Genomic DNA, 23,173 nt, shown 5'->3' on the forward strand with positions numbered 1-23,173 from the left:
GGAGTTGATCATTTTCTTAACACCATGTAATGTACCCAACGCAGAGAAGCTATAGCATTTGCAGCCACCACACACAGTCATGGTTGCACCACTTCCTATCATGCATTTGGGCAGAACAGTTAAGTCGCTACAGTATCATTTACTGAAAGCTCAACAAATACACTAGATGGCAATATTTAGTCACAATTTACAACTCACGTTTATCCTTTAAGAATTACAAGTCTTTCTATCCGTCGATCCCTTTCACAGAAATAATGTTAATAATGTTAATGTCATCTTGTGAATTTATTGTTATAATAAACAAATACAGTACTTATGTACAGTATGTTGAATGTATATATCCGCCTTGTCTTATCTTTCCATTCCAACAATAATTTACAGAAAAATATGGCATATTTTAAAGATGGTTTGAATTGCGATTTATTCGGATTAATTAATTTTTAAGCTGTGATTAACTCCATTAAAAATTTTATTCGTTTGACAGCCCTAGTTAAATGTACACCTTATGCCTAATATACGTATACATAACACAATAAAACAGAATTGTTGTGGAACTCAAAATGGTGACTGGACAGTTGATGGACTATGCACATTAAATCATTAGTAACATGAAATATTACACAATACACCAAAGTATATCAGTAGCCGTGTCCTTAAGTCTTTCTGATAGTTTTCCCCTGACGTTTTTACTGCAATAATATAATGAAAACCTGAAATTATGGCTATTAGTTTTGGCCACCCCAAGATTTTAAGTGGCCCGATCTGGCCACCCCTATGAAACATTTCTGGAGGTGCCACTGATACCCCAAGTCACACAGGCGGGCCATCGCTTTCACTTTCGTGACTGTCAAATTGTCACCACTTCCAGGAGAGCAAGGCTCCACCTGTCTCGACCACTGTTACGCACACGCCCCCTAGGTCTTGACCACGCTCTTCCCCCCGTGTGATGCATTCCAATGCGCTCACGAAAAAAACTGTGCTCACAAAACACTCGGGCAAGCTGGCAACAGAACATAGAATATACAGTGTGTACGATTGTGGTCAAAAGTTTACATACACTTGTGAAGAACATAATGTCATGGGTTTCCAGTTATTTCTACAACTCTGATTTTTCTCTGATAGAGTGATTGGAACAGATACTTCTTTGTCACAAAAATCATCCATGAAGTTTGGTTCTTTTATGACTTTATTATGGGTGAACAGAAAAAAGTGATCAAATCTGCTGGGTCAAAAATATACATACAGCAGCGCTAATATTTGGTAACATGTCCCTTGGCCATTTTCACTTCAATTAGGCGCTTTTGGTAGCCATCCACAAGCTTCTGGCAAGCTTCTGGTTGAATCTTTGACCACTCCACTTGACAGAATTGGTGCAGTTCAGTTAAATTTGATGGCTTTCTGACACGGACTTGTTTCTTCAGCATTGTCGACAAGTTCTCAATGGGGTTTAAGTCAGGACTTTGGGAAGGCCATTCGAAAACCTTAATTCTAGCCTGATTTAGCCATTCAATTACCACTTTTGATGTGTGTTTGGGGTCATTGTCCTGTTGGAACACCCAACTGCGCCCAAGACCCAATCTTCGGGCTGATGACGTTAGGTTATCTTGAAGAATTTGAAGGTAATCATCCTTCTTCATTATCCCATTTACTCTCTGTAAAGCACCAGTTCCATTGGCAGCAAAACAGCCCCACAGCATAATACTACCACCACTGTGCTTGACGGTAGGCATGGTGTACTTGGGGTTAAAGGCCTCACCTTTTCTCCTCCAAACATATTGCTGGGCATTGTGGCCAAACAGCTCGATTTTTGTTTCGTCTGACCACAGAACTTTCCTCCAGAAGGTCTTATCTTTGTCCATGTGATCAGCAGCAAACTTCAGTCGAGCCTTAAGGTCCCGCTTTTGGAGCAAGGGCTTCCTTCTTGCACGGCAGCCTCTCAGTCCATGGAGATGCAAAACACGCTTGACTGTGGACACTGACACCTGTGTTCTAGCAGCTTGTAATTCTTTGCAGATCTGCTTTTTGGTGATTCTCGGTTGAATCTTCACCCTCCTGACCAATTTTCTCTCAGCAGCAGGTGATAGCTTGCGTTTTCTTCCTGATCGTGGCAGTGACAAAACAGTGCCATGCACTGTTGCTCTTGGGACCTGCAGCTGCTTTGAAATGGCTCCAAGTGACTTTCCTGACTTGTTCAAGTCAATGATTCGCTTTTTCAGATCCATGTATGTATATTTTTGACCCAGCAGATTTGATCACTTTTTCTGTTAACCCATAATAAAGTCATAAAAGAACCAAATTTCATGAATGTTTTTTGTGACAAAGAAGTATCTGTTCCAGTCACTCTATCGGAGAAAAATCAGAGTTGTAGAAATAACTGGAAACTCAAGAGAGCCATGACATTATGTTCTTCACAAGTGTATGTAAACTTTTGACCACAACTGTATATAGTAATACAGGGTGTCCCAAAATAATCCCCATTAACTGTGAAAAACGAGGGATCGCTGTATATGAATTTATTCTTGTGATATTGCGACTATAACCTTTTAATATTATTATTTTATTCTCACAGTCCTATTGTTTATCTTTCTTTGTTTGGCCCTAATAATCGGTCGCTGCAGCTTCCTACAATATTGTAATTGAATTCATTGGCATGCAAATGAAATGAAACATTTAAATATGAAAAACAAGAGACCGCTTTTAGAGTACCTCTCTTTTACAGTGTGGATTACCTTTTGATCTGATTGATTAATTCATGAGAGGACTCTAAAATGTGGAGTGAAGAGTTTCTTCTCCTTTTGATACCCAAAATACTTACTTTGAAGTAAAAACGACTCTTCTGAGTGAAACATTCATTGTCATCATGGCATAACATTCACACCCCGCTGTTCCTCTATTGATATCATCTTACTTGTGTTCTTATTTACATTTTTAACGCAATAGATGCTGGAAACAAACCCACGCGCTAGATGGATAGATACGGTAGAAAGACGCAGCGCGATAGTAAGATTATGGAGATTTTGAAAAGTCTGCTCTCTGATGTTGAACAGAAGATTACGCGTAAAGCAGTAATCCACAGTTGGACGGAAAGACGGGCGAGGAGAGCTGGAGGGATGGGGGAGAGGGTTGCAGGGGGTCAGGAGGAAAGTTGGAAAGAGGTGCTGGCACAACCTCTCGCAAGAATAATGGTGCACACACTTTCATGGGAATTATGCAGAATATACGCACCACTCCCTTCATCTATGTTTATAATTATGACTTCTACTGTTGGCCTAATTAACCCGGAATTTCTGAAGTTTACACATTTTAGGATTATCCTGGATTTACCGTCTGGGATAAATAAAATGGAAAATCTTAACAGTATTATCAGCCAGTACAAACACTGCTAACGGGTATATTTCTACTGAATAGTAACTCTTAAATACTAATTAAGTAATTAAGTAGCTAGTAACTCTTTCAGCGTCACTGATTATTATATAGCTCTTTTCATCCTTCTGCTGTGCATTTAAATGAGTTCATCACAGGTTTGTCAATATTAAACATCCAATCTATTTGAACTCCGATGCACTGACACAAGTTTTGGAGACAATAAACTCTTAAATCCAACTATGTATACAGTATGTATGAGAAAATCTTTATTGTCATTCTGATTCACAATACAGTGTTAAGATTACAATACATAAGAAATACGTAAAACAGCTACTTACATTCCAATAGCTGTTTTAAAAAAAAAACAAAAAGAAACAACAACAAAGCTTTTGGGACCAAACATTCAGATGAAAACCATGAGTTTTATAGCAAGTTGAGCTGAGAAAAACTACATTACAACCTGGATTATCCCCCCCCCCTAAAATTCCAATATATGATTTATTAATCCCCCCCAAAAACTCAGGACTATATCTGCAACCATCAAATATTTTTTAAACACAATAGTTCTACTATTTATCATTATTCGTCTAATACTCAAATAAAAAATAGTAATGTTAAATTCACTATTTCTTAATTTGTTTAATTTACTATGGGGTCACCATCCTCACATTATTGTATTGTATCTGTGATTTGTGTGTGTGTGTGTGTGTGTATGGCTTTAAAAGGCGGGACCTTTCTGGTGAGTTATGTAGGTGTCAGTGAATGAAAGTACAGGTTGTCCCCAGGTTACGACGTACCAGACTTATGTGATTTCGACTTTACGATGCCAGAGTCTTTTGTTTTTTCTAATAATGTTGACTTGTGGTTTGTGATGCATGCTTTTATTTTGGCGCAGGAAGCATAGAGTAGGTAGTACTAATGGCACGCGAATAAGAGCGCATGTACACGCGAAGAAGAACCAAGGGCGTAGGTTTGCATAAGGACGGTAGGGACATAACACTATCAATTTTTCAGGATGCTAAAATTGTCCCCACCAACTTTTAAGCAACCTTATTTGTATTATATAATGACTTTAGTTATATCGGGAATTTAGATCGTCTTCCCATATGTTGTAAGGATAGAATTGACCCTGCCATTATTAAGTGGATTATTTTCATCATATTTATGTATGCTAGTAAAAACCAGACATTTATCCTCAAAGTTTTTAAAATGTTTCTTTAGTAGTTTTTGAAAACAAAGGTTTGAATCGAGCAGTATCACCTGAACCAATCCACGTAAAAGTTAGTATCAGTAGATACGGATTTATTTTGCATTGTTTTTTTAGCCCAGGGGGTGGCCAACTCTGATCCTCGAAAGCCGCAATCCAGCTTGTTTTATGTTTTGTTTTGCATTATATCATGACTTAGAGTTAAGAGGTCATTTAGATTGTCTTCCCATATGTTGTAAGGATAGAATTGACCCGACCATTATCAAGTGAATTAAAGTGCTTTCATTATGTTCAGACTCAGACTGACCCCTTTTCACTTGCTGTATGTGCAAGTCTACCCCCCCCAAACACACGTTTGATTTGCTGATGACTTCACCCCCCCCCCCCCAACACACACACACACACACACACATACATGCATTCACAGCCTGACAGAAATACAACATGGCGCCTGCTGCGCCCCCTTAGAAGAAGAGGGAGATTATAATTTTTTTCCCCGCCAGCAGCAGCCACTTTTGATATTGTAAAATGACGTGAATGCTGTGGAGGTGGGGAACACACCACTATTTTTGCTCCTGAAAATCCAACCGGCAAAACAAGGACTAACAGGCTGAGAGACAGCTTCTTTCCCAGGGCCATTACTACCTAAACACAAAAAAACTATGAACTCCTAAGAAATACTTTTCAACACTTTTTAACTTAAACTGTGAACCTGCACATTACTTGGACCACTTTTCTATTTAAAGAATGTTTTTTTTAAAAAATTCATATTCTATTCTTTGCACAAATGACGCTGCTAAAATTAGGACAGCATTGCACTATTTCCGTCACGTACATATTTCAGTCTAAGTAAGCAATAATTATGCACTTATAGCTCTAGAGCATATATTTTTCCTATTTATATATTATATTTATGAAAAACATTTTTATACTGGAGTGCCACGTCCAATTTCGTAGTTCACAATGTTCTTTTGTTGACAATTACAATAAAGACCTATTCTATCATATTCTATTGTATTCTATTCTATTCAGAGTTAGCATAACATTAATTTGTGTGAATTTCTCGAACTCGAGGAGGAAGCTGCGTTGAGAGAAATATCCTCCTGTATGCTTTCTACTGTTAACGTTAATTAATTAATGTAAGAAATGTAGTGAACTAAGGATTACACCCTTATAGATAGTTAATTGATGATTAACAGGTTTGTATTTCTTGTGTATGTTAATATAATTTGTGGTTAAATATTGAAATTGAAATTTGCTAATAAAATCCAGACATTTATTCTAGAAGTTTTCAAAATGTTTCTGTCGTAGTTTATGAAAGCAAAGGTTTGAATCGAACGGTGTATCACCTGAACCAATACACATGAAAATTAGTTTACATGTTTATTTTGCATTGATCATTTTGCCTATCTATTAACTAGTTTATATTGGTGAGAAATTTAGCCCTGACCTCCGTTCCTGTTTGGGCTTATATATGTCCAGTCCCCAGCAAAAAGTGTACATGCAGGTTATGCTGTTATATCGTCCCTACCAATGTTGAAACCAAACCTACGCCCTTGAGAAGAACGTATTTGCACACACGAAGAAAAGCGCATTTGCTCCCACGAAGAAATCGTGCACCCGAATGAGAGAGGGGAAAGATTACAGCTGCAAGCCTGCGCGCACGTTTGTTGCTTGAGAAGCATCCACAGAGGCAACACCTGTAAATCACACATTTTGTGCTGTTTAGTGGGCATTTTCAATTATGGTCGAATACTTGAGTTTATGTTATTTATTTTTTTGATGATGTGTGGACGCTAACTGATACATGCTAATTGTTTTGGTGGATTCATAGTGCTGTATTAGCAGCTAGTCAGACACGCAAATGTGAATTGCTGTTATTAAAGAGGAAAGTGATTTAATTTAATTTTTATTTCAGTTTTATTCTGAAAGTGTTGATGTCATGAGCAGCTGAATAAAGTCAGCAAACCACACGGATATCTGACATCGTCATTTCGGAGCTTAGCTCGCTGTCTAGCTAGGATTTAGCGCCAGGCGAAGACAGTACAATAATTCATAATAAATGTTTTTGGATAGTTATTTTCAGATTTGGAGGGTAATTAGGGGTATTTAAAGGGTTAATTCCGATTTACGCGGAAATTTGGGTTACGTCACCAGCGTAGGTACGGAACTGGTTCGTAACCCAGGGATTACCTGTCAATCATGTGTCTCTTTTCATCTTTCTGCTGTGAGGTGAAATGAGTTGTCAATTGCGAAACTAGGATGGATGGAGCCCTACCTATAAGCCCTACCAGTTTCAATGGATTTGAAGTCTAGAGCAGTCAATAGCAGCCAGTGAGTTAACTACAGAAAACCTACGGAAGGCGAAGGAGTTCAAGATAATGAATAAAGGGATTATTCTCAAACTTGCAAAATATGAATATGAAACTGAATAGGTGATTCAAATTTGGGGTCATGAAGTCAAATGTCACAGAGGTCAGAAATTTGGCGTCTTCATTTATTTATGTATTCTGAAGTTTCAGTCGCTATTTATCTTGTATTTATCACAATCACAAATTTGCAGTAGCTACTCACATAATCTTATTTTTGGGCTGTACAAATTTTTAAAGACAGTGCGATAATGGCTTAAATGAACACTAGGTAACTTTTCAGTTTTTGTAGATTTTAGCGATGCCGGTGGACAAAAGCGGTAGTGTTTTGCCTTAAGGAAGACTACATTTCCCATGAGGAATAGCGTACACCTGTTTACTGTCGTGAAATCTTGATCTCCCAGTCGCTTGCAGATGGATTAAACGACATTTCTGTTTCCAGCGGCTCTGTGTGGGATGAATAGTAATATGATAATAAATCCAGTTGTGGCTAAACAATAGCATTTGACGGTCAGCAACATGTGGCTTATGGTGACTAAACCGCCCGAGTTCGGGCACACCAGCGAGTGAAAGCCAGGCCAATGTTTATTCTGTATATGATGGTAGCCTCCCTTTTTTTTCCTACTCAAACAAAACTTTTTGTGTCTTTTGTTGCTCTGCCATCTTTGCAGAATTCGAGCGAAAGCGTTCGGTCTTTAGAGTGAATGGGGAAGTGACACGCTGTAAAGCAGTCAGCACATTTATAGTTTTCTAGTTTGTAGTTCCTGCCACCCTCCTCAAAGTTAATAAGTGCAGGTGAAAACGAAACAGATCCCGTCAAGATATTAAAGAGGTGTCATTCAACTAGTTGTCAGTCGACATATCATCACAAATGTTACGAAAAAATATTTTATATTTTATATAGGTTGAAAAGTTACCTAGTGTTGCCTTAAAATATTTGTTTCTATTTTTCATTTAGAAAAAAAAAAAAAACTTTTTTACTTCATATATTTATGTTTAAATTTTACACAAAGTTAAATTTAATGAGTTAAACCCACAAAAAAATACAAGTTTGGTTGGATTACTTTGATATTTTGTTCTATTTTGTGGAGTAGGTTGACAACTTTTCATACAGTTAAGCGCCTAATTTAAAATAATCTGTCAATTAATTATTTTCAAATAGATTTCATTTTTCTTTCCTCAATATCTCTACAACAAATTCTTGCAGTTTTCGCCTAAATTCCATCAAGATATGAATAATTTTGGATTATAGGCTATATCTTACTTGACAAACATTAGGAAAAAAATGTGACATTTTTTTGTAAGTTCTGAACCAATAACTTATCATGAATATATACAAAAAAAACCCGAACGTATTCAAAAGCAGGGAGCAACAGTACCTGTTTTAACACTATAGTTACTGTTTTATTGGTTCGTAATGGATGAGTCTCATCGCATTTTCATTCTCAGTCACTCCTTTGATGAATTCTCCTTCGGCCAGTCGCTCTATGAGGAGAAAAACAAACACACAAAAAAATGACTTTACCAAGAAATCCGTTCTTATCTAATACACATGCAAAGCGAAGGAGTCAGCTGAGGTCCGAACGGAACTCGCGTGCCCACAGGTGGATTTATTCTTACTTTTTTTGTTGTGCCCAACAGCTGATTGTCAAATCTAATCTCCGTGCATGTGTAGGAACAGCTGTTGAGGAAAGGTAGCACGCACATATTCACCCTTCCTCATAGGCGGAGTTTGACTTTTGGGGGTTGGGGGCACAACATGTTGATGACCTCGAAACGCAGTGTAAGCAATAGAATTAACTTACAAGAATATTTATGATAATAAGTTGACAATGAGCGTTTTTTGTTTCCCATCATTCTTGGGGGAATTCTAAATCAGGCTGATTAGGCAATAGTTTTCGCCAAGATCGTCATCCATTGAATATGGTACGCCAGCCGGTGTCATGCCAATGTAGTTACCCCAGTCAAAATTTGTGTCGCCTGGGCGGAACCATATGGAGGTCGATTTGTGTCTTTATTATTCAATTAAAAAAAGGTTGCTTCAATTAAAAAAAAAAAAAAAAAGTTGCTTCTATCAAAATATATATTTTCAATTAAAAAAAAAAGTCGCTTCAATTGAAAAAAAAAATGTGTTTGAATGCAAAAATAAATTTGAAACTCAAAAAAATGCATGTCAAAGCTATTTTTCTTTGACTGATTTCTTGGGTTTTTTTTTTTTTTTTTTTTTTTGATTGAAGCAACTTTTTTGATTGAAGTAATGTTGATATGTGTTTGGGCCACATTTTGGCTAGGACGTTTTTGTCTTTATTATTCAATCCAAAAATAAGTTGCTGCAAAAAAAATATATTTTCAAAAAGAAAAATCACTTTAAAAAGAAACATTTCAATCATACAAAATTTTTTTGAATGCGAAAAACTATTTGAGAAAAATTTGCATTTGAACACCATTTGAATTGCATTTGAATCAATCCTTTTTGTGTCTGGGCCATATTATCAGTCGGACTTTTGTTTCTAAATCATTCAATCCAAAAAAAGTTGCTTAAATCAAAAAAAAAAAAAAAAAAAAAAAAAAAAAGTATTTTCAATCAAAGAAAAAAATCATTTGAAAAATAAAATTGCCCTCACTTTTTTGTTTTGTTTTGTTTTTTGAAAATTATATCCAAAGCAAATGACCATCTAAGGTGCTAGTCACATGTTCTGTTCGACAAAAAAATCATTTTGACCCATTATAATTTTTTTTTTTTTTTTTTTTTTCATCCATTTTTGTTGCAGTTTTATTGCTTTACAAATTTTATATAAATAGGAAAGTCATTTTCATGCAATGACGATTTTCGGCCACCAGGGGGGGCCTGCCCCCCCCTTAAAATCCGCTTATGCCCTTCCTCCAAATTTAAGTGCGGCTCAGTTTGAGTTTTTAACTCATTCACTGGAATTTACAGCTATGGCAGTCTAATATCTATGTTCAGCCTTTGTTTGCCATTGACAGCAATGGCCGTCTAATCCATTTCAACTGGGAGGGTTGGCAGCAATTTCCTCCCAGTCCAAATGTATTGGATGCGTATTGCTATAATTTTTTTTTTTACTCATTTCAAGCACAATTTTTTTCTTTCTTTCTTTTTTTTTTTTTTTGTTTCTGTAATTTTTTATCATTCCATTTGGATAGAACAAGGGTCTCAAACCAAAGGCCCAGGGGCCAATTGCGACCCACATGACAATATTTTGCATCCTCACCATTTGACATCCAATTATAGTATTTGTGTTACCCACATGTATTTTGCAATGGGCAATGAGAATTATATAAAGAATGTAAAAAAATAAAAAAAAAACATTTAGATAAAATATAAAAAAGAAAGTGTTTGAAGAAACCATTTTGGAGAGGTGGGGGTAAGGGGGGAAATCAATTACTTTAATAATAAAGAATAAAAACATAAATTAATAAAACATGAGTAATGAAAATAAGTTAGATAAAAACTAAAGTTTAAAAAATACATTGAAACAAATCGGACGTCTGTTGGCGTCAATAGGTGTTTTCAAAATCAATTTTCCTCATTTGCTAACTACCACAGCACATACTCTGTGACCTGGGCTGGTAGTGAATAAATTAAGCCAACATTTACGTTTGACGTTTTTGAATACTGTAATTTTCGCACTATAAGGCACTCCTGACTATAAGTCACCACCCACCAAATTTGACACGAAAACGGCATTTGCTCATAGATAAGCCGCACCGGACTATAAGCCGTGGCTGTCCTCACTGCATTATGGCATATTTACACCAAAAGATATTAACCGATAACACTTTATTTGACAGTGGCTTCATAAGACTTTTTTAAAAACCAAATGAACCACCATGAAGCTTTGAACCAATTGGCTGCAAAGCTTTATTGCTTCAATAAGCTTCATTTGGCCATCACTGCTCCCTGTGGGGGAGAGAGTCAACCTCTGCTGCCACCTGCTGTCAACAGTGTTGTCGTCCAACATGCCTCCTAGCAAGCATTGCGGCATTACAGACAAAATTCATGTTCTGTGCTAATTATTTCTTCAGTTACTGTTCCAGTTGTTTTATTAATTGCTAGTTATGGTATTTGGTAACACTTCAGTTGACAGTGGTGCCATAAGACTGCCATAAGACCATCATAACTATGACATAACACTGTCACGAGCATTGATGAATTTAGTGCTGCAATGATTAATCGATACCGAGTAATTCGATTAGAAAAAAGGTTCAAATTAAATTTTGCTGCTTCAAGTGTTCGTTGAATTAAAGTGGTGTTGTAATGGTATGTTTTGAAAGTGTTTGCATTTAGTTTCATTGATTTGTGTGGATAGACTGTCCTCTAGTGGCAACAATTAATACGACATAACTCATAGATAAGTTTTTGTTTGAGCTAATGTTTTTCTAATGTATTCGTGATTTAGTTTATAGGTATAGTTAGCTGTTTTTGTTGTTGTTGTGGGAATATGTGTTTGAACCATTTGTTAAGAGCATTGAAAAAAAAATAGCATTTTACAGCATTTAAGCTAGCGGACTTTTGCTATGTAAGATAGCCAGTTGTTCTTTTGTTGTGCTTGGATTCTCATTTATTTTATTTTTTTGTACCGTTTGAGGCTCAACTCAGGTATGTTATGTTCCTTATCTGATTACTCGATTATTCGAACTAACTAGTTCATCGATTAATCGATAGCTGCACCCCTAAATGAATGCTTGTAACAGATGTCATTTAGTGTCATCTGGGAAATTATCTCGCATTTGAATGGATGTAAATGATCCAAACTGGACATAAATGGAGTTAATGACATAATTTGCCGGATTACACTTCATGACATCTGTCATAAGTGTTACCTATTAACCCAAATAAATCAACAAATAAGCTGCACTGGACTGTAAACTGCGGGATTTAAAATGAAGGGGGGGGAGTAGCGGTTTATATTCTGAAAATTACGGTAGATGTCCACTGTCGTGATCACGGTTTCTGACAGGGTTCATATAAATTTTACTAACTTCCAAAGCACATACTCTATAAATACTAGCATGAATCATTCTTACCATTGTCTTTCTTCTCAAAGTAGGACCACAGCTTGTTGGCTCGCTTCTCTGGTGTGTTCTCGTCCTGTGGTAGTTTGCTCTGGTCCTCCTTGGGGATCAGCTTGAAGATGGCCTAGTAGATTGTAAATTACATATGATCAAGATTTCGGAAACTAAAGCAGTCAGTGTTGGTCAAATTCCCGTGAGTATACTGTATAAGCTTTGTGTTTAGTTACACATGCACAACTTAACAACTTAAAGTTTTGAGAGTAAGTTTAAACACAGTGATTTAAACTGTGTGTCAAGGCCATATTTGACACGGTCCCTATCGTAGTTTTGGTTTATTTGAGATGGCCAGTATGTCTATCAGTATGGGCTGACACAATTAATCAACTAATCAATGGTCAATATAATAATAGTTGAGGTGTTTAGAGACATTGTTAACTGACCATTGTTAAATGGTCCAAATTCTTTTTTTTGTTTTTTTTTTTGTTTTTTTGCCTTAATACACAAATAAATATATAAATTAGGGTTGTCAAACGATTAAAATTTTTAATCGAGTTAATTACAGCTTAAAAATTAATCGTAATTAATCGCAATTCAAACCATCTCCAAAATATGCCATATTTTTCTGTAAATTATTGTTGGAATGGAAAGATAAGACACAAGACGGATATATACATACAACATACTGTACATTAGTACTGTATTTGTTTACCATAACAATAAATCCACAAACGGCATTATTAACATTCTTTCTGTTGAAGTGATCCACGGATAGAAAGACTTGTAGTTCTTAAAAGATAAATGTTATAGTTACAAGTTATTGTAATTTTATATTAAAACCCCTCTTCATGTTTTCGTTTTAATAAAATTTGTAAAATTTTCAATCAAAAAACAAACTAATAGCTCGCCATTGTTGACGTCGCTGAGCGGGACGTCACTTGGGCTCCCTGCCGTCCTTCCACAGTGTCTTTAACTACGTCATGTAGTGATTGAAATACACCACAAGGTGTCAATGGCGAGTTTTAAAGTAATTAGAGATCTAGCCAAGGCAAAGTCTGAGTAAGTTTTATGTGTATTTTGCATAGCTATTTTGATTGGGAATGCCAATTCTCTTTGCATTGAGCGCTTTTCTTTTTGTGAACATTATTTATTTGAGAGATAGGAATATTATTTTGGTTGTGCTTTCACTAAATGATACTGTAGCGACTTAACTGTTCCGCCCAAATGCATGATGGGAAGTTGGGCAACCATGACTGTCAGTGGTGGCTGCAAATGGTATACCGTATGTTCTACATTGTGTTCAATTAAGTGTGTTAAGAAAAAGATTGTCTCTTGCTCCGCCCAAATGCATGATGGGAAGTTGGGCAACCATGACTGTCAGTAGTGGCTGCAAATGGTACACAATATGTTCTGCGTTGTGTTCAATTAAGCGTGTTAAGAAAAAGATTGTCTCCTGCTCCACCCAAATGCATGATGGGAAGTTGGCCAACCATGACTGTTAGTAGTGGCTGCAAATGCTATACAGTATGTTCTGCGTTGAGTTCAGTCACCACATCGTTCACCACAATATTATATTTGTTGTGAAAGATTGGCCAAAGCTTAAGCCAATAAGAGGCGCGGTCCAATGAACGCCTGTGTCCACTCGCATTTCTCTGCTTTTTGCTCTCAATGTGCTAAAACGGCGTCATTGTAAACTGTTTGAGGCAACGTATGCACAGGTCATTCCGTGCATGCGTTAATTGCGTCAAATATTTTAATGTGGATTTAAAAAATTAATTGCCGCCCATTAACGCGATAAATTTAACAGCCCTAATATAAATATACAACATTTCCTGTTTTTTCCCTCTATATTTTATTTATCTAATAAAAAGGGGGGGGGGGGGGGACAACAGGAAAAATTCTCCTTTAATTTATTTATTTTAAAAAGGAGGCAGAAACAAAAAATATTCTCTTCATTCATTTAATCTAGAAAAAAATGTATTATCAATTAACAAAGTTAATGGTGAATACTCTCATTTACTTTTCATCTTTTTTTTCTTCTTCTTTTACATTAAAAGTGAAAAAACAAACCCTTTTTAAATGAGTTGATATTTTTTAAATGAACAAAAAAAAGGGAAACCAGTAAACATACTTTTATATTTAAATTTTTAATAAAGTTTATTCATTCATTTATATTTATTTAATCATGGAAGGGGGGGGGGGGGGGGGGAATAAAGTCTTCCCTGATTTGTGTAGTCCTCAATTTTAAATTGAGGCCAACAGAAATTTTATTTTAGCTAGAAACGTAGAGAACGCACATGCTTTACTTTCATGGGCAAACACCAAATGACGTGGCAGGCCGGATTTGGCCCCTTTGTCATTAGTTTGCCACCAACGGTTTACTCCAAATCGACAAATGAAAACATGTTAAGGGAAAACGTAACATATAACGAGCAAAATGTCCTTCTGAAATCACACGAAAATAGAATGTCTGTTTCGAGTTTAGTAATTTTTTTATTGTTGTGTTTCTTTCACGAAAAAAACAACAACAACAGAATCACCTTCATAGTAGGCCCTATATTTAAAATCTAGCATTGCAAAATGTGTTTGTTTCAGTTGTTTTTGTTTAATGATAGACATTCAATTTATTTGAACTACGGCTGTCAAATGATTAAAATTTTTAATCAAGTTAATTACAACTTAAACATGAATTAATCGTAATTAATTGCCATTCAATGAATGGAAAGATAAGACACACGACGGATATATACATTCGACATACGGTACATAAGTACTGTATTTGTTCATTATAATAATAAATCAACAAGATGGCATTAACATTATTCACATTCTGTTAAAGTGGTCCATGGATTGAAAGACTTGTAGTTCTTAAAAGATAATTGTTGATACAAGTTATAGAAACTTTATATTAAAACCCCTCTTAATGTTTTCGTTTTAGTAAAATTTGTAAAATTTTCAATCAAAAAATAAACTAGTAGCTCGCTATTGTTGATGTCAATAATTACACAATGCTCATGGTGCTGAAACCCATAAAATCAGTCACACCCAAGCACCAGCAGAGGGTGACAAAACACCAAAAAAACACAAGTAACAAGTGGACATTACACTGTGCTGTCATTTTAATCCATTTGAGAGGGGCATGTGCATTAAATGCGTCAAATATTTTAACGTGATTAATTAAAAAAATTAATTATCGCCCATTAACGCGATAATTTTAACAGGCCTAATTTGAACAGGTGAGGACTGACTGTGAATGCTTAGCAGTCAATGCCATTGACTGTGCTAGACGTCCAGTCCCTTTTGACTGGGACTCCCATTAAAAAGTGATTGGACGTCTAGCACCGTCAATGGCAACCAGTGAGTTGATAGTTGACACCTTATTTAAATCTGTTAAATCTCAATTTGACGTCCAGGTACTAAATGCACAGTCCCTGTCTACTACAGTGTATGTTTGAAGGTCTACTTGGCTGTGTTGAAAACTACATTATCACAAAGCAGATCTGCTGACTGCCACTTGGCCATCGAAAATCTGCAAACCACGACGCTGTCAAAGCAACGTCCAACACCCTTAAATGTGTGTGTGTGTCCCACTTAGAGAAGAGGAAGCACTCATCTGCCACATTTAAGACACCTAGATTAACATGGATTAGAGCCAAGACTCAGGCCGGCAGCCAAACAGCGAGATCTCCTCTTACTTACGGCGCTCTCGCCTCCATCTTGGCCTCTCGTAAACTCCAAGTCTTGGATGAGTCACAATAGCAAGGAGTTAGATTAAAGTAGCTTTTGACCACTCTTGTAGAATATTAGTAGCCAATCTGTAGCACGTTTTGAAAGACATGACGAAGTGTCCGTTTTTTATACGTTGAATATTTGAACAAACAAAAGTAGGGGGTGGAATCCTTTTAAAATATGTCACAATATGTTGTAATTAGGGCTGTGAAACGGTTAAAATTTTTAATCGAGTTAATCACAGTTTAAAAATTAATTAATCTTAATTAATCGCAATTCAAACTTTCTATAAAATATGCCATATTTTTCTGTAAATTATTGTTGAAATGGAAAGATAAGACACAAGACGGATATATACATTCAACATACTGTACATAAGTACTGTATTTGTTTATTATAACAATAAATCAACAAGATGGCATCAACATCAACATTCTGTTAAAGCGATCCATGGATAGAAAGACTTGTAGTTCTTAAAAGATAAATGTTAGAACAAGTTATAGAAATTTTATATTAAAACCCCTCTTAATGTTTTCGTTGTAATAAAATTTGCAAAATTTTCATTAAAAAAATTAACTAGTAGCTCGTCATTGTTGATGTCAATAATTACACAGTGGTCATTGTGCTGAAACCCATAAAATCAGTCGCATCCAAGCGCCAGCAGAGGGTGACAAAACACCAAAAAACACAAATAATAAGTTGACATGACACTGGGCTGTCATTTTAATCTGTTTGAGCGGGTCATGTGCGTAAATTGAGTCAAATATTTTAACGTGATTAATTTAAAAAATTAATTATAGCCCGTTAACGCGATAATTTTACAGTCCTAGTTGTAATTAATCAAACTAGTCAGGATACATTATGATATCTATGGAAATTGTCAACTGTCAATTAGACATGTGCTGATTACTGGTTTCAAGGTATATCGTGGTATGAAAATGTCACAGTTTCAAAACTGCAAAAACTTTCCGTCATACCGTCCCTACAATATTAGCTATTTTTCGTGCCCCAACAATGCAGGGAGAAATCCCTTGCTTGGAGCATCGGTTGTGCTCAGTGTCAGTGAGTCAGCCGTCCAATACAATGGCTGGAGGAGATGAAACTCCTGAACTTTTTCCCCCATCCAAGAAAACGAAATCGTAGGTATGGGAATACTATGGCAACAGAAAAGTTACAGACGGCTGCGGCTTAGAGGAGGCAATTCCTCCAATGTGATTTATACAAAATTAAAGGTTAGTAAAACACTGTCATGAACGTTTCCCACCAGCTATGAGAGTTAACTCCAGCGTTTTTAGCGTGTCTAGCATTGGTATAACGTGGTGTTTTTTTTCTCTCTGGCAACTGTCTATGTTGAGAAAGAGAGTGTGTGTGTAATATAAACATGATACGAGTCATGCACATGTGCTTTTTATGGTAAATAATACAATTATTTTTGTCTTGATAGTGGGTGTTCTGTGGTGGGTTTAGGCTCACCTAAAGGACTGCAATTATTTTAATTTTATTTAGAATATCTCAGTTATTTTTTTTTAATTATTTTTTTCTTATTTATTTCAACTTAACATTATATGTATGTTCAAATTTGCTAATATGTTTTGAAAAATAAAAATTCTGTTCAATTTTTTTTTTTTTTTTTTTGTTAGGGGGCATTCGCTTACAATTTTTGTCTCGACTAATGGTATATACCATAATTACGACACCATGTGAAGGCAGTGTTCAAATAGCTGCTCCTTTGTTATCTGTGGACAAATAATAATTGAATTTGGTAGGTAGATTCTTGGAATGTATGCATTGATCCGCGGTATCTGATTATTAATTTTTTGCCTCTTGGCTGATCAATTACAATGATCAATTGTGGACTTATTGTTGCCTGTAAAATTCCGAGTTTGCCAGTAGAGGGCATGGACACTCTTTGGTTGTGCTTTTATTTGTCATGGCTGATGAGATGTTTAGGGAGTGAGCCGTTGATCGTAGTTCATTTTGAGCTTGTCGAAGTACATGTGGGCGATTACAGCTTCACATTTTTGGTTAGCTAATACAAGGGTGGGCCACACTTAGCATATGTACAGTATCAAGTAGTATTTATAGTAGAATTTTTTACACGCATTTAGCTGTTATTTTCGTCTAAAATTATATTACAATTACGTAATATTTATTCATTTAATTCATTCAGGTTCACTAAGCTAAATTAATTGATACAATTAAAAATATATAAGTCAAATAAACAGTACTTTAATATAATTAGAAAATTATTAAATAATTGTATTATTGCATTGACTACAAAATTATATTTAAATAAAATTATGGGCGGGGTCCTTTCATATCTATTTGATTAGGTTAGCTATTATTTCCCTAAAGTGTGTTCATTAAAAATAGCTTTTCTCAACCATTGGTTCTTAAAAGGAAATAATAATATGACAGTATGTTAATAAATAATTTTTTTCTTCTCAATATACTGCAATTTTATGGGATAATAAATTAATAAATATTTTGTTAAAGTTACAATTCAATGATAATGAAATAGAAATCCATTATAATATCAGAAGTTCTGGGATAATTGTTGCATTCATTTAGCGGTTCTCCTGCTTCAAATTTATCAAGGTTAAAAAAAAAAAGTTTTATGAATACAGTACCTGTATATGAATTTAATGTCTTTATTTTTCATTAATATTTTACCAATACAGAGTAGGTAAATCACCATTCATCATCATCATTTTGTCTTCATTTTTCTTGTTTTATAAGTTTATGTTTGCTTGAATTACGTATTTTATTGTAAATGTAATTATTGTAATATATATAACTGTAATTATTTATTGTAATTATTATAAGAAAATTTTGGTTTAAATGAAGCATTTTTATTCATTTTAAAAAGATCAAATACGGTATATGTTCGTTTAAAAAAAAAAAAAAAAAAAAAGAATGCATAATTAAATTAATTAGGTTTCTGAGATTACCTTTCAAAGTCCTAATGAGCCCAGAATTGTGGACACAACTGTATTAGTTTTCTGTAACCCTTGCAAATACTGTACAAGTGCAGATTTGCTTTGCATCTTGTGCCATACTTTTTGCTTCTCAGGCCAGTTGGTGCCACACAAATCCCATTACCGTGCCAACGAGAATCCCTAAACCTTTTACAATTCCACATAACCATCTTGAGCTTTAAAAATAAACAAGACTTTCACATGCGATCTTGATTTTAGGGAAAACAATGACCCTCCTTTGCCGGATTTAATGACAACAGCCGGTGCACGGAGACCTTAACGCAGATTAGATCAGCGGACCACCAACCGGCCCGAGATCTGAATCTTAGAGATTACAGGAGTCGGGCTCAAGCAGGCAGGCAATTAGTGCTTAAAAGCTGCGCAGAGGGATCACCACCTTTGAAAATGTAAGAAACAAGAGGCTTCCAAACTGAACAAAATGGCGGACAGGCAGTGCTTGTGTATGTATATGTATATGTATATGTATATGTATATGTATATGTATATGTATATATATATATATATATATATATATATATATGCTGTATACTGTATACACTACTGTTCAAAAGTTTGAGGTCTAAGCGACCCCAAACTTTTGAACCGTAGAGTATCATATGGGATTTTTCATTATGTACACTACGGTAGACCCCAAACATTTGAACAGTAGTGTGTGTGTGTGTGTGTGTGTGTGTGTGTGTATATATATATATATATTGTTGTATATATATATATATATATATATATATGAAAAATAATAGACGTCCAATCGATTTTGACTGGGAGAGGTTGGCAGCAAATAATCTTTGATAGCCCTTTAAGTCAAAATGTATTTGACGTCTTTTCCTATCAACAGGAGCTAAAGAAATAATATTGATATTTTCTTGTTTATTATTATTCCACTCCACCCAAATTTTTTTTTTTTTTTTTTTATAAAAAAAGAAGGGGGAAGTAAATATGATACGTTTTACTTACTGATACATTTAATTAAATATATTTTTGAATTAAAAAAAAAAAAAAGCCAAAAACAGCATTGTTGCATATTTTTTCCAATTTAATTATAGTATATATTTATATACTATATTTAGCTCTTTTTTTAACAGAAAAACGAAAAACATTTTTTAAAAAACGAAATTTTGTTGTACTTTTTTTAGTGTCTTTTTTGTTGTTGTTTTTAAACAGCTAATGGATTGGACGTCTCTTACCGTCTGGCAGCCAATAAGTTTTGAGCGTTAGTGTTTATCAGTCCTCTGGTTTGTCAAAGCAAAACTTATCACAGTCAATTTCAATTGTCTCAATACGTCTTTGGCTAAATTTAATAATAATCAGCATTTGTTGTGTATAATATCCACTGGCGCTTTGATTTATAAATTGTAACACAAAACACGTGCATCTCAAATCATTAATCCACATTAACGTAAATGGAAACACCATTACAGTGATCCCTCATTTTTCGCGGTTAATGGGGACCAGAACCTGCTGTGATAAGAAAAAAAAAATGTGAAGTATTGAAAAAAAAAAGAAAAAAAATGTGTGTTCAATGTATTCAGATTTGGCATTGAAAAGAAATACATATGAGACGTGTTTTTCACTTTTTCCCCAAAGTATAATTAAAAAAAACAACTTTTATTTATATATACTTTAATAAATGTTTTTGAAACACTTCAAATGTAATAATTATGATAAGTTTTAAACATGTAACTTTCCCACCGAATTATTTTTAAACAAGAATAAAGTAGAAAAATGCTTGTCTTTATTAAATGCTTCATTGAGTGAGTCCATTCAAATCCGCTCAAGCTGCTCACTTACAATGAGTTGCCACAGCAACTGTTTAACAAGTTAAACGATGATTGACGCATGCGGCGCTTTGAAGTTTCGGCTTTCAAGCATCTCTGGCAAGATCAAACCTTAACGTCTGTCAATCATCGTTAACTATAGTAAGCAACTCCAGTGCATTGCCTGACCAAGAAAAGCAGCAGGAGAGAGCGTGAGATTACGGGATCGGATCTGGACAGCTCATCTGTATTTATTTATTTATTTATATTTTAATTGAAAAAAAAAATCTGCGATGGACTGAGGGTGTGAAGTTTGAAGCTCGAAGTCGTGAGGGATCACTGTAATCTGTTTCATTTTTTAAAAATTAAAAAACAGCACATATTCTCTGAATACGAAGTCACCGCACGTTTTACTTTAAAGGGCCACACAAAGTGATGGGGAGGGTCGGTTCTGGTCCCGAGGTCGCAAATTTGACATTCGTGTTCTCGAGAGACCGAGATAGCTATATCAATCAAGATCTAAATTTCGGTTGACTTTATTGTTGGATAAATGTCTTTTTTAACGTCCTGTCTTAACAAAGATTTAAAAGTAACTAGACAAGTACTTATACTCATACCTGAAAAATGTTCACCACCACAATGAACAAAATCTGAAATCTAGGTTTGCAAAAACCTAGATTTAGCCCTCATTCAATCTTAGTGCATATCTGAAGGCATTCATTTTACCTGGCAGATTTCCGTCACTTCTGTCTTGTTGATGTATCCATTCTTGTCGACGTCAAACAGCGAGAAGGCCCACTCCAACTTCCTGGTGGTCTTCCCGGTAGAGGTCATGTGCAGGGCGATGATGTACTCCTTGAAGTCCAGGGTGCCGTCATCGTTGGTATCGAAGGAGCGGAACACGTGGCGGGCGTAGCTCTTGGCATCGCTATCCGGGAAGAAGCGGGTGTAAATCTGCTCGAACTCCTCGGGCGTGATGCGTCCCGTCGGGCACTGCTTCTGGAAGTTCTCGTACCACTGCCCGATTTCGTGCTCGGTGAACTTGGTGCTCAGTTTCAGGTCTTCCAGGATTTCCTTGGACAAGGCGCTACTTGTGCTATTGCCCATGTTGGATTTGGTAAGTGTCTTAGAATAGACGCGTGGTTTGAGCCTGTTCCTGATCACAGGCTGTCACATAGAGATCCACAGTGATCCCTGTGGGAGGTCAAAGTACAGTCCTGATAGAATATTCTTTCTTGAAATTGTCAAAGACACAAAAGAAGAGAGGAGAACTTACCTGTCGGTGTGCAGGTCGAGCGTCGCAGGAGCGCAAGTGATAAGTTGGAGGTAAGTAAGTAGGGCAGGGGGGAAACTATCTGCTAATGTGGGACCAGGATAATTCTGTTAATGCGGGATTTAAGGTGGCTGAGCTTTTGACTGAAATGAACCTCTTTGACAGCGCTGCTGGGAAGAGCGACATTGTTTGTGTCGTTTTAAATCATGTATTGGCCTATTGTGTTGCTGTAATTCTCGATATGTACAATTTAATCTCGAGATTACACGTTTATTTCATAAACCACAGTTTTCATTGGGGTTATTTAACATGTTTTCAATCTAAAGTGCAACTTCCTTCAGACGTGCAAAGGCTAGAATTGGCCAATTCAACCTTTTGTTGACTTTCCTGCCTTATCAAACTAATATTGACGTATTTTGATCTCTGCCTTTTCCAAGCCCCACATTTTTTGTTTGTTTGTTCTTGACACAAAAAAGGTGTTTCGTCTATAAAATGCTCATGTTGAGGCCTTAATTTGACATTTTAATGATGCTAAATTAAACCCATTTACTCTTTTGCTTGCAGGATTGACTTTGCGCCATAAATATTCCCAGTGAATCCATCTATTGGATTAGCCGTGCCCTGCCCTGTCCCACCCGATCTAACGCTTAGCCAATTAGCAACACCACCATCATCTCGGGACTGTTACAGCCAATAGCATTAGCTAGCCACTAAGAGTGGGGGGAAAAAAACATGTTGACATTTTACCTCTGACCCAGACTGGAGCAACTTCCAGGATTAGCAGTTCTATACATTATGTTTTTAAATAGAACATAATGCAGTTCAATACATTATGTTTTTAAATGTGTACTTTAATATTTGGGACTAAGAGTTTGTATCTGAGACAGATGTGCTGGTCACTAAAAGTGGCATTATACAAACATATACACTGCTGGCCAAAAGTATTGGCACCCCTGCAATTCTGTCAGATAATGGTCAACTTCTCCCAGAAAATGATAGCAATTACAAATGCTTTGGTAGTAATATCTTGAATGAAAAATGAATGAAAAAACACAAAATACAATGAAAATAATAATTATTATCATTTTACACAAAACTCCAAAAATGGACCGGACAAAAGTATTGGTAGCCTCAGCCTAATACTTGGTAGCGCAACCTTTTGACAAAATAACTGCGAACTACCATTTCCGGTATACATCAATGAGTTTCTTATATTGCTCTGCTGGAATTTTAGACAATTCTTCTTTGGCAAACTGCTCCAGGTCTCTGAGATTTGCAGGGTGACTTCTCCAAACTGCCATTTTATGATCTCTCCACAGGTGTTCTGTGGGATTCAGGTCTGGACTCATTGCTGGCCACTTTAGAACTCTCCAGTGCTTTCTCTCAAACCATTTTCTCGTGCTTTTTGAAGGGTGTTTTGGGTCATTGTCCTGCTGGAAGACCCA

At 35.8% G+C, this 23,173-nt stretch overlaps 2 protein-coding genes across 2 annotated transcripts in view; one reads left to right on the forward strand and one right to left on the reverse strand.

The window, feature by feature from the left end:
• Positions 1–3,609: 3,609 nt before the first annotated feature.
• LOC130914641 (visinin-like) lies at positions 3,610–21,819 on the reverse strand. Its single transcript, XM_057834025.1, has 4 exons — positions 21,732–21,819; positions 21,182–21,649; positions 11,989–12,100; positions 3,610–8,427 (listed from the first exon to the last, which is right to left on the reverse strand). Exons 2-4 carry the CDS (start codon positions 21,560–21,562, stop codon positions 8,339–8,341), a joined length of 582 nt encoding a protein of 193 aa, XP_057690008.1. The 5' UTR covers positions 21,563–21,649; positions 21,732–21,819; the 3' UTR covers positions 3,610–8,338.
• Positions 21,568–23,173, forward strand: part of si:dkey-17m8.1 (C-Jun-amino-terminal kinase-interacting protein 4) — a 43,300-nt gene continuing 41,694 nt past the window's right edge. The window contains exon 1 of the mRNA XM_057834023.1: positions 21,568–21,781. The gene's annotated coding sequence lies outside the window, so the exon portion shown is untranslated. The remainder of the gene's footprint in view (positions 21,782–23,173) is intronic.

Source organism: Corythoichthys intestinalis, chromosome 4 (genome assembly GCF_030265065.1).
Source record: "Corythoichthys intestinalis isolate RoL2023-P3 chromosome 4, ASM3026506v1, whole genome shotgun sequence".
Taxonomy (NCBI): Eukaryota; Metazoa; Chordata; class Actinopteri; order Syngnathiformes; family Syngnathidae; genus Corythoichthys; species Corythoichthys intestinalis.

Coding starts and splice junctions, on each gene's coding strand:
- LOC130914641 (XM_057834025.1), bottom strand. CDS start 21,562: ATGGGCAATAGCACAAGTAGCGCCTTGTCCAAGGAAATCCTGGAAGAC. Junction 12,101..21,181: donor AAGTGACGGAAATCTGCCAG/GTAAAATGAATG, acceptor ACAATCTACTAG/GCCATCTTCAAGCTGATCCC. Junction 8,428..11,988: donor CTTTGAGAAGAAAGACAATG/GTAAGAATGATT, acceptor TTCTCCTCATAG/AGCGACTGGCCGAAGGAGAA.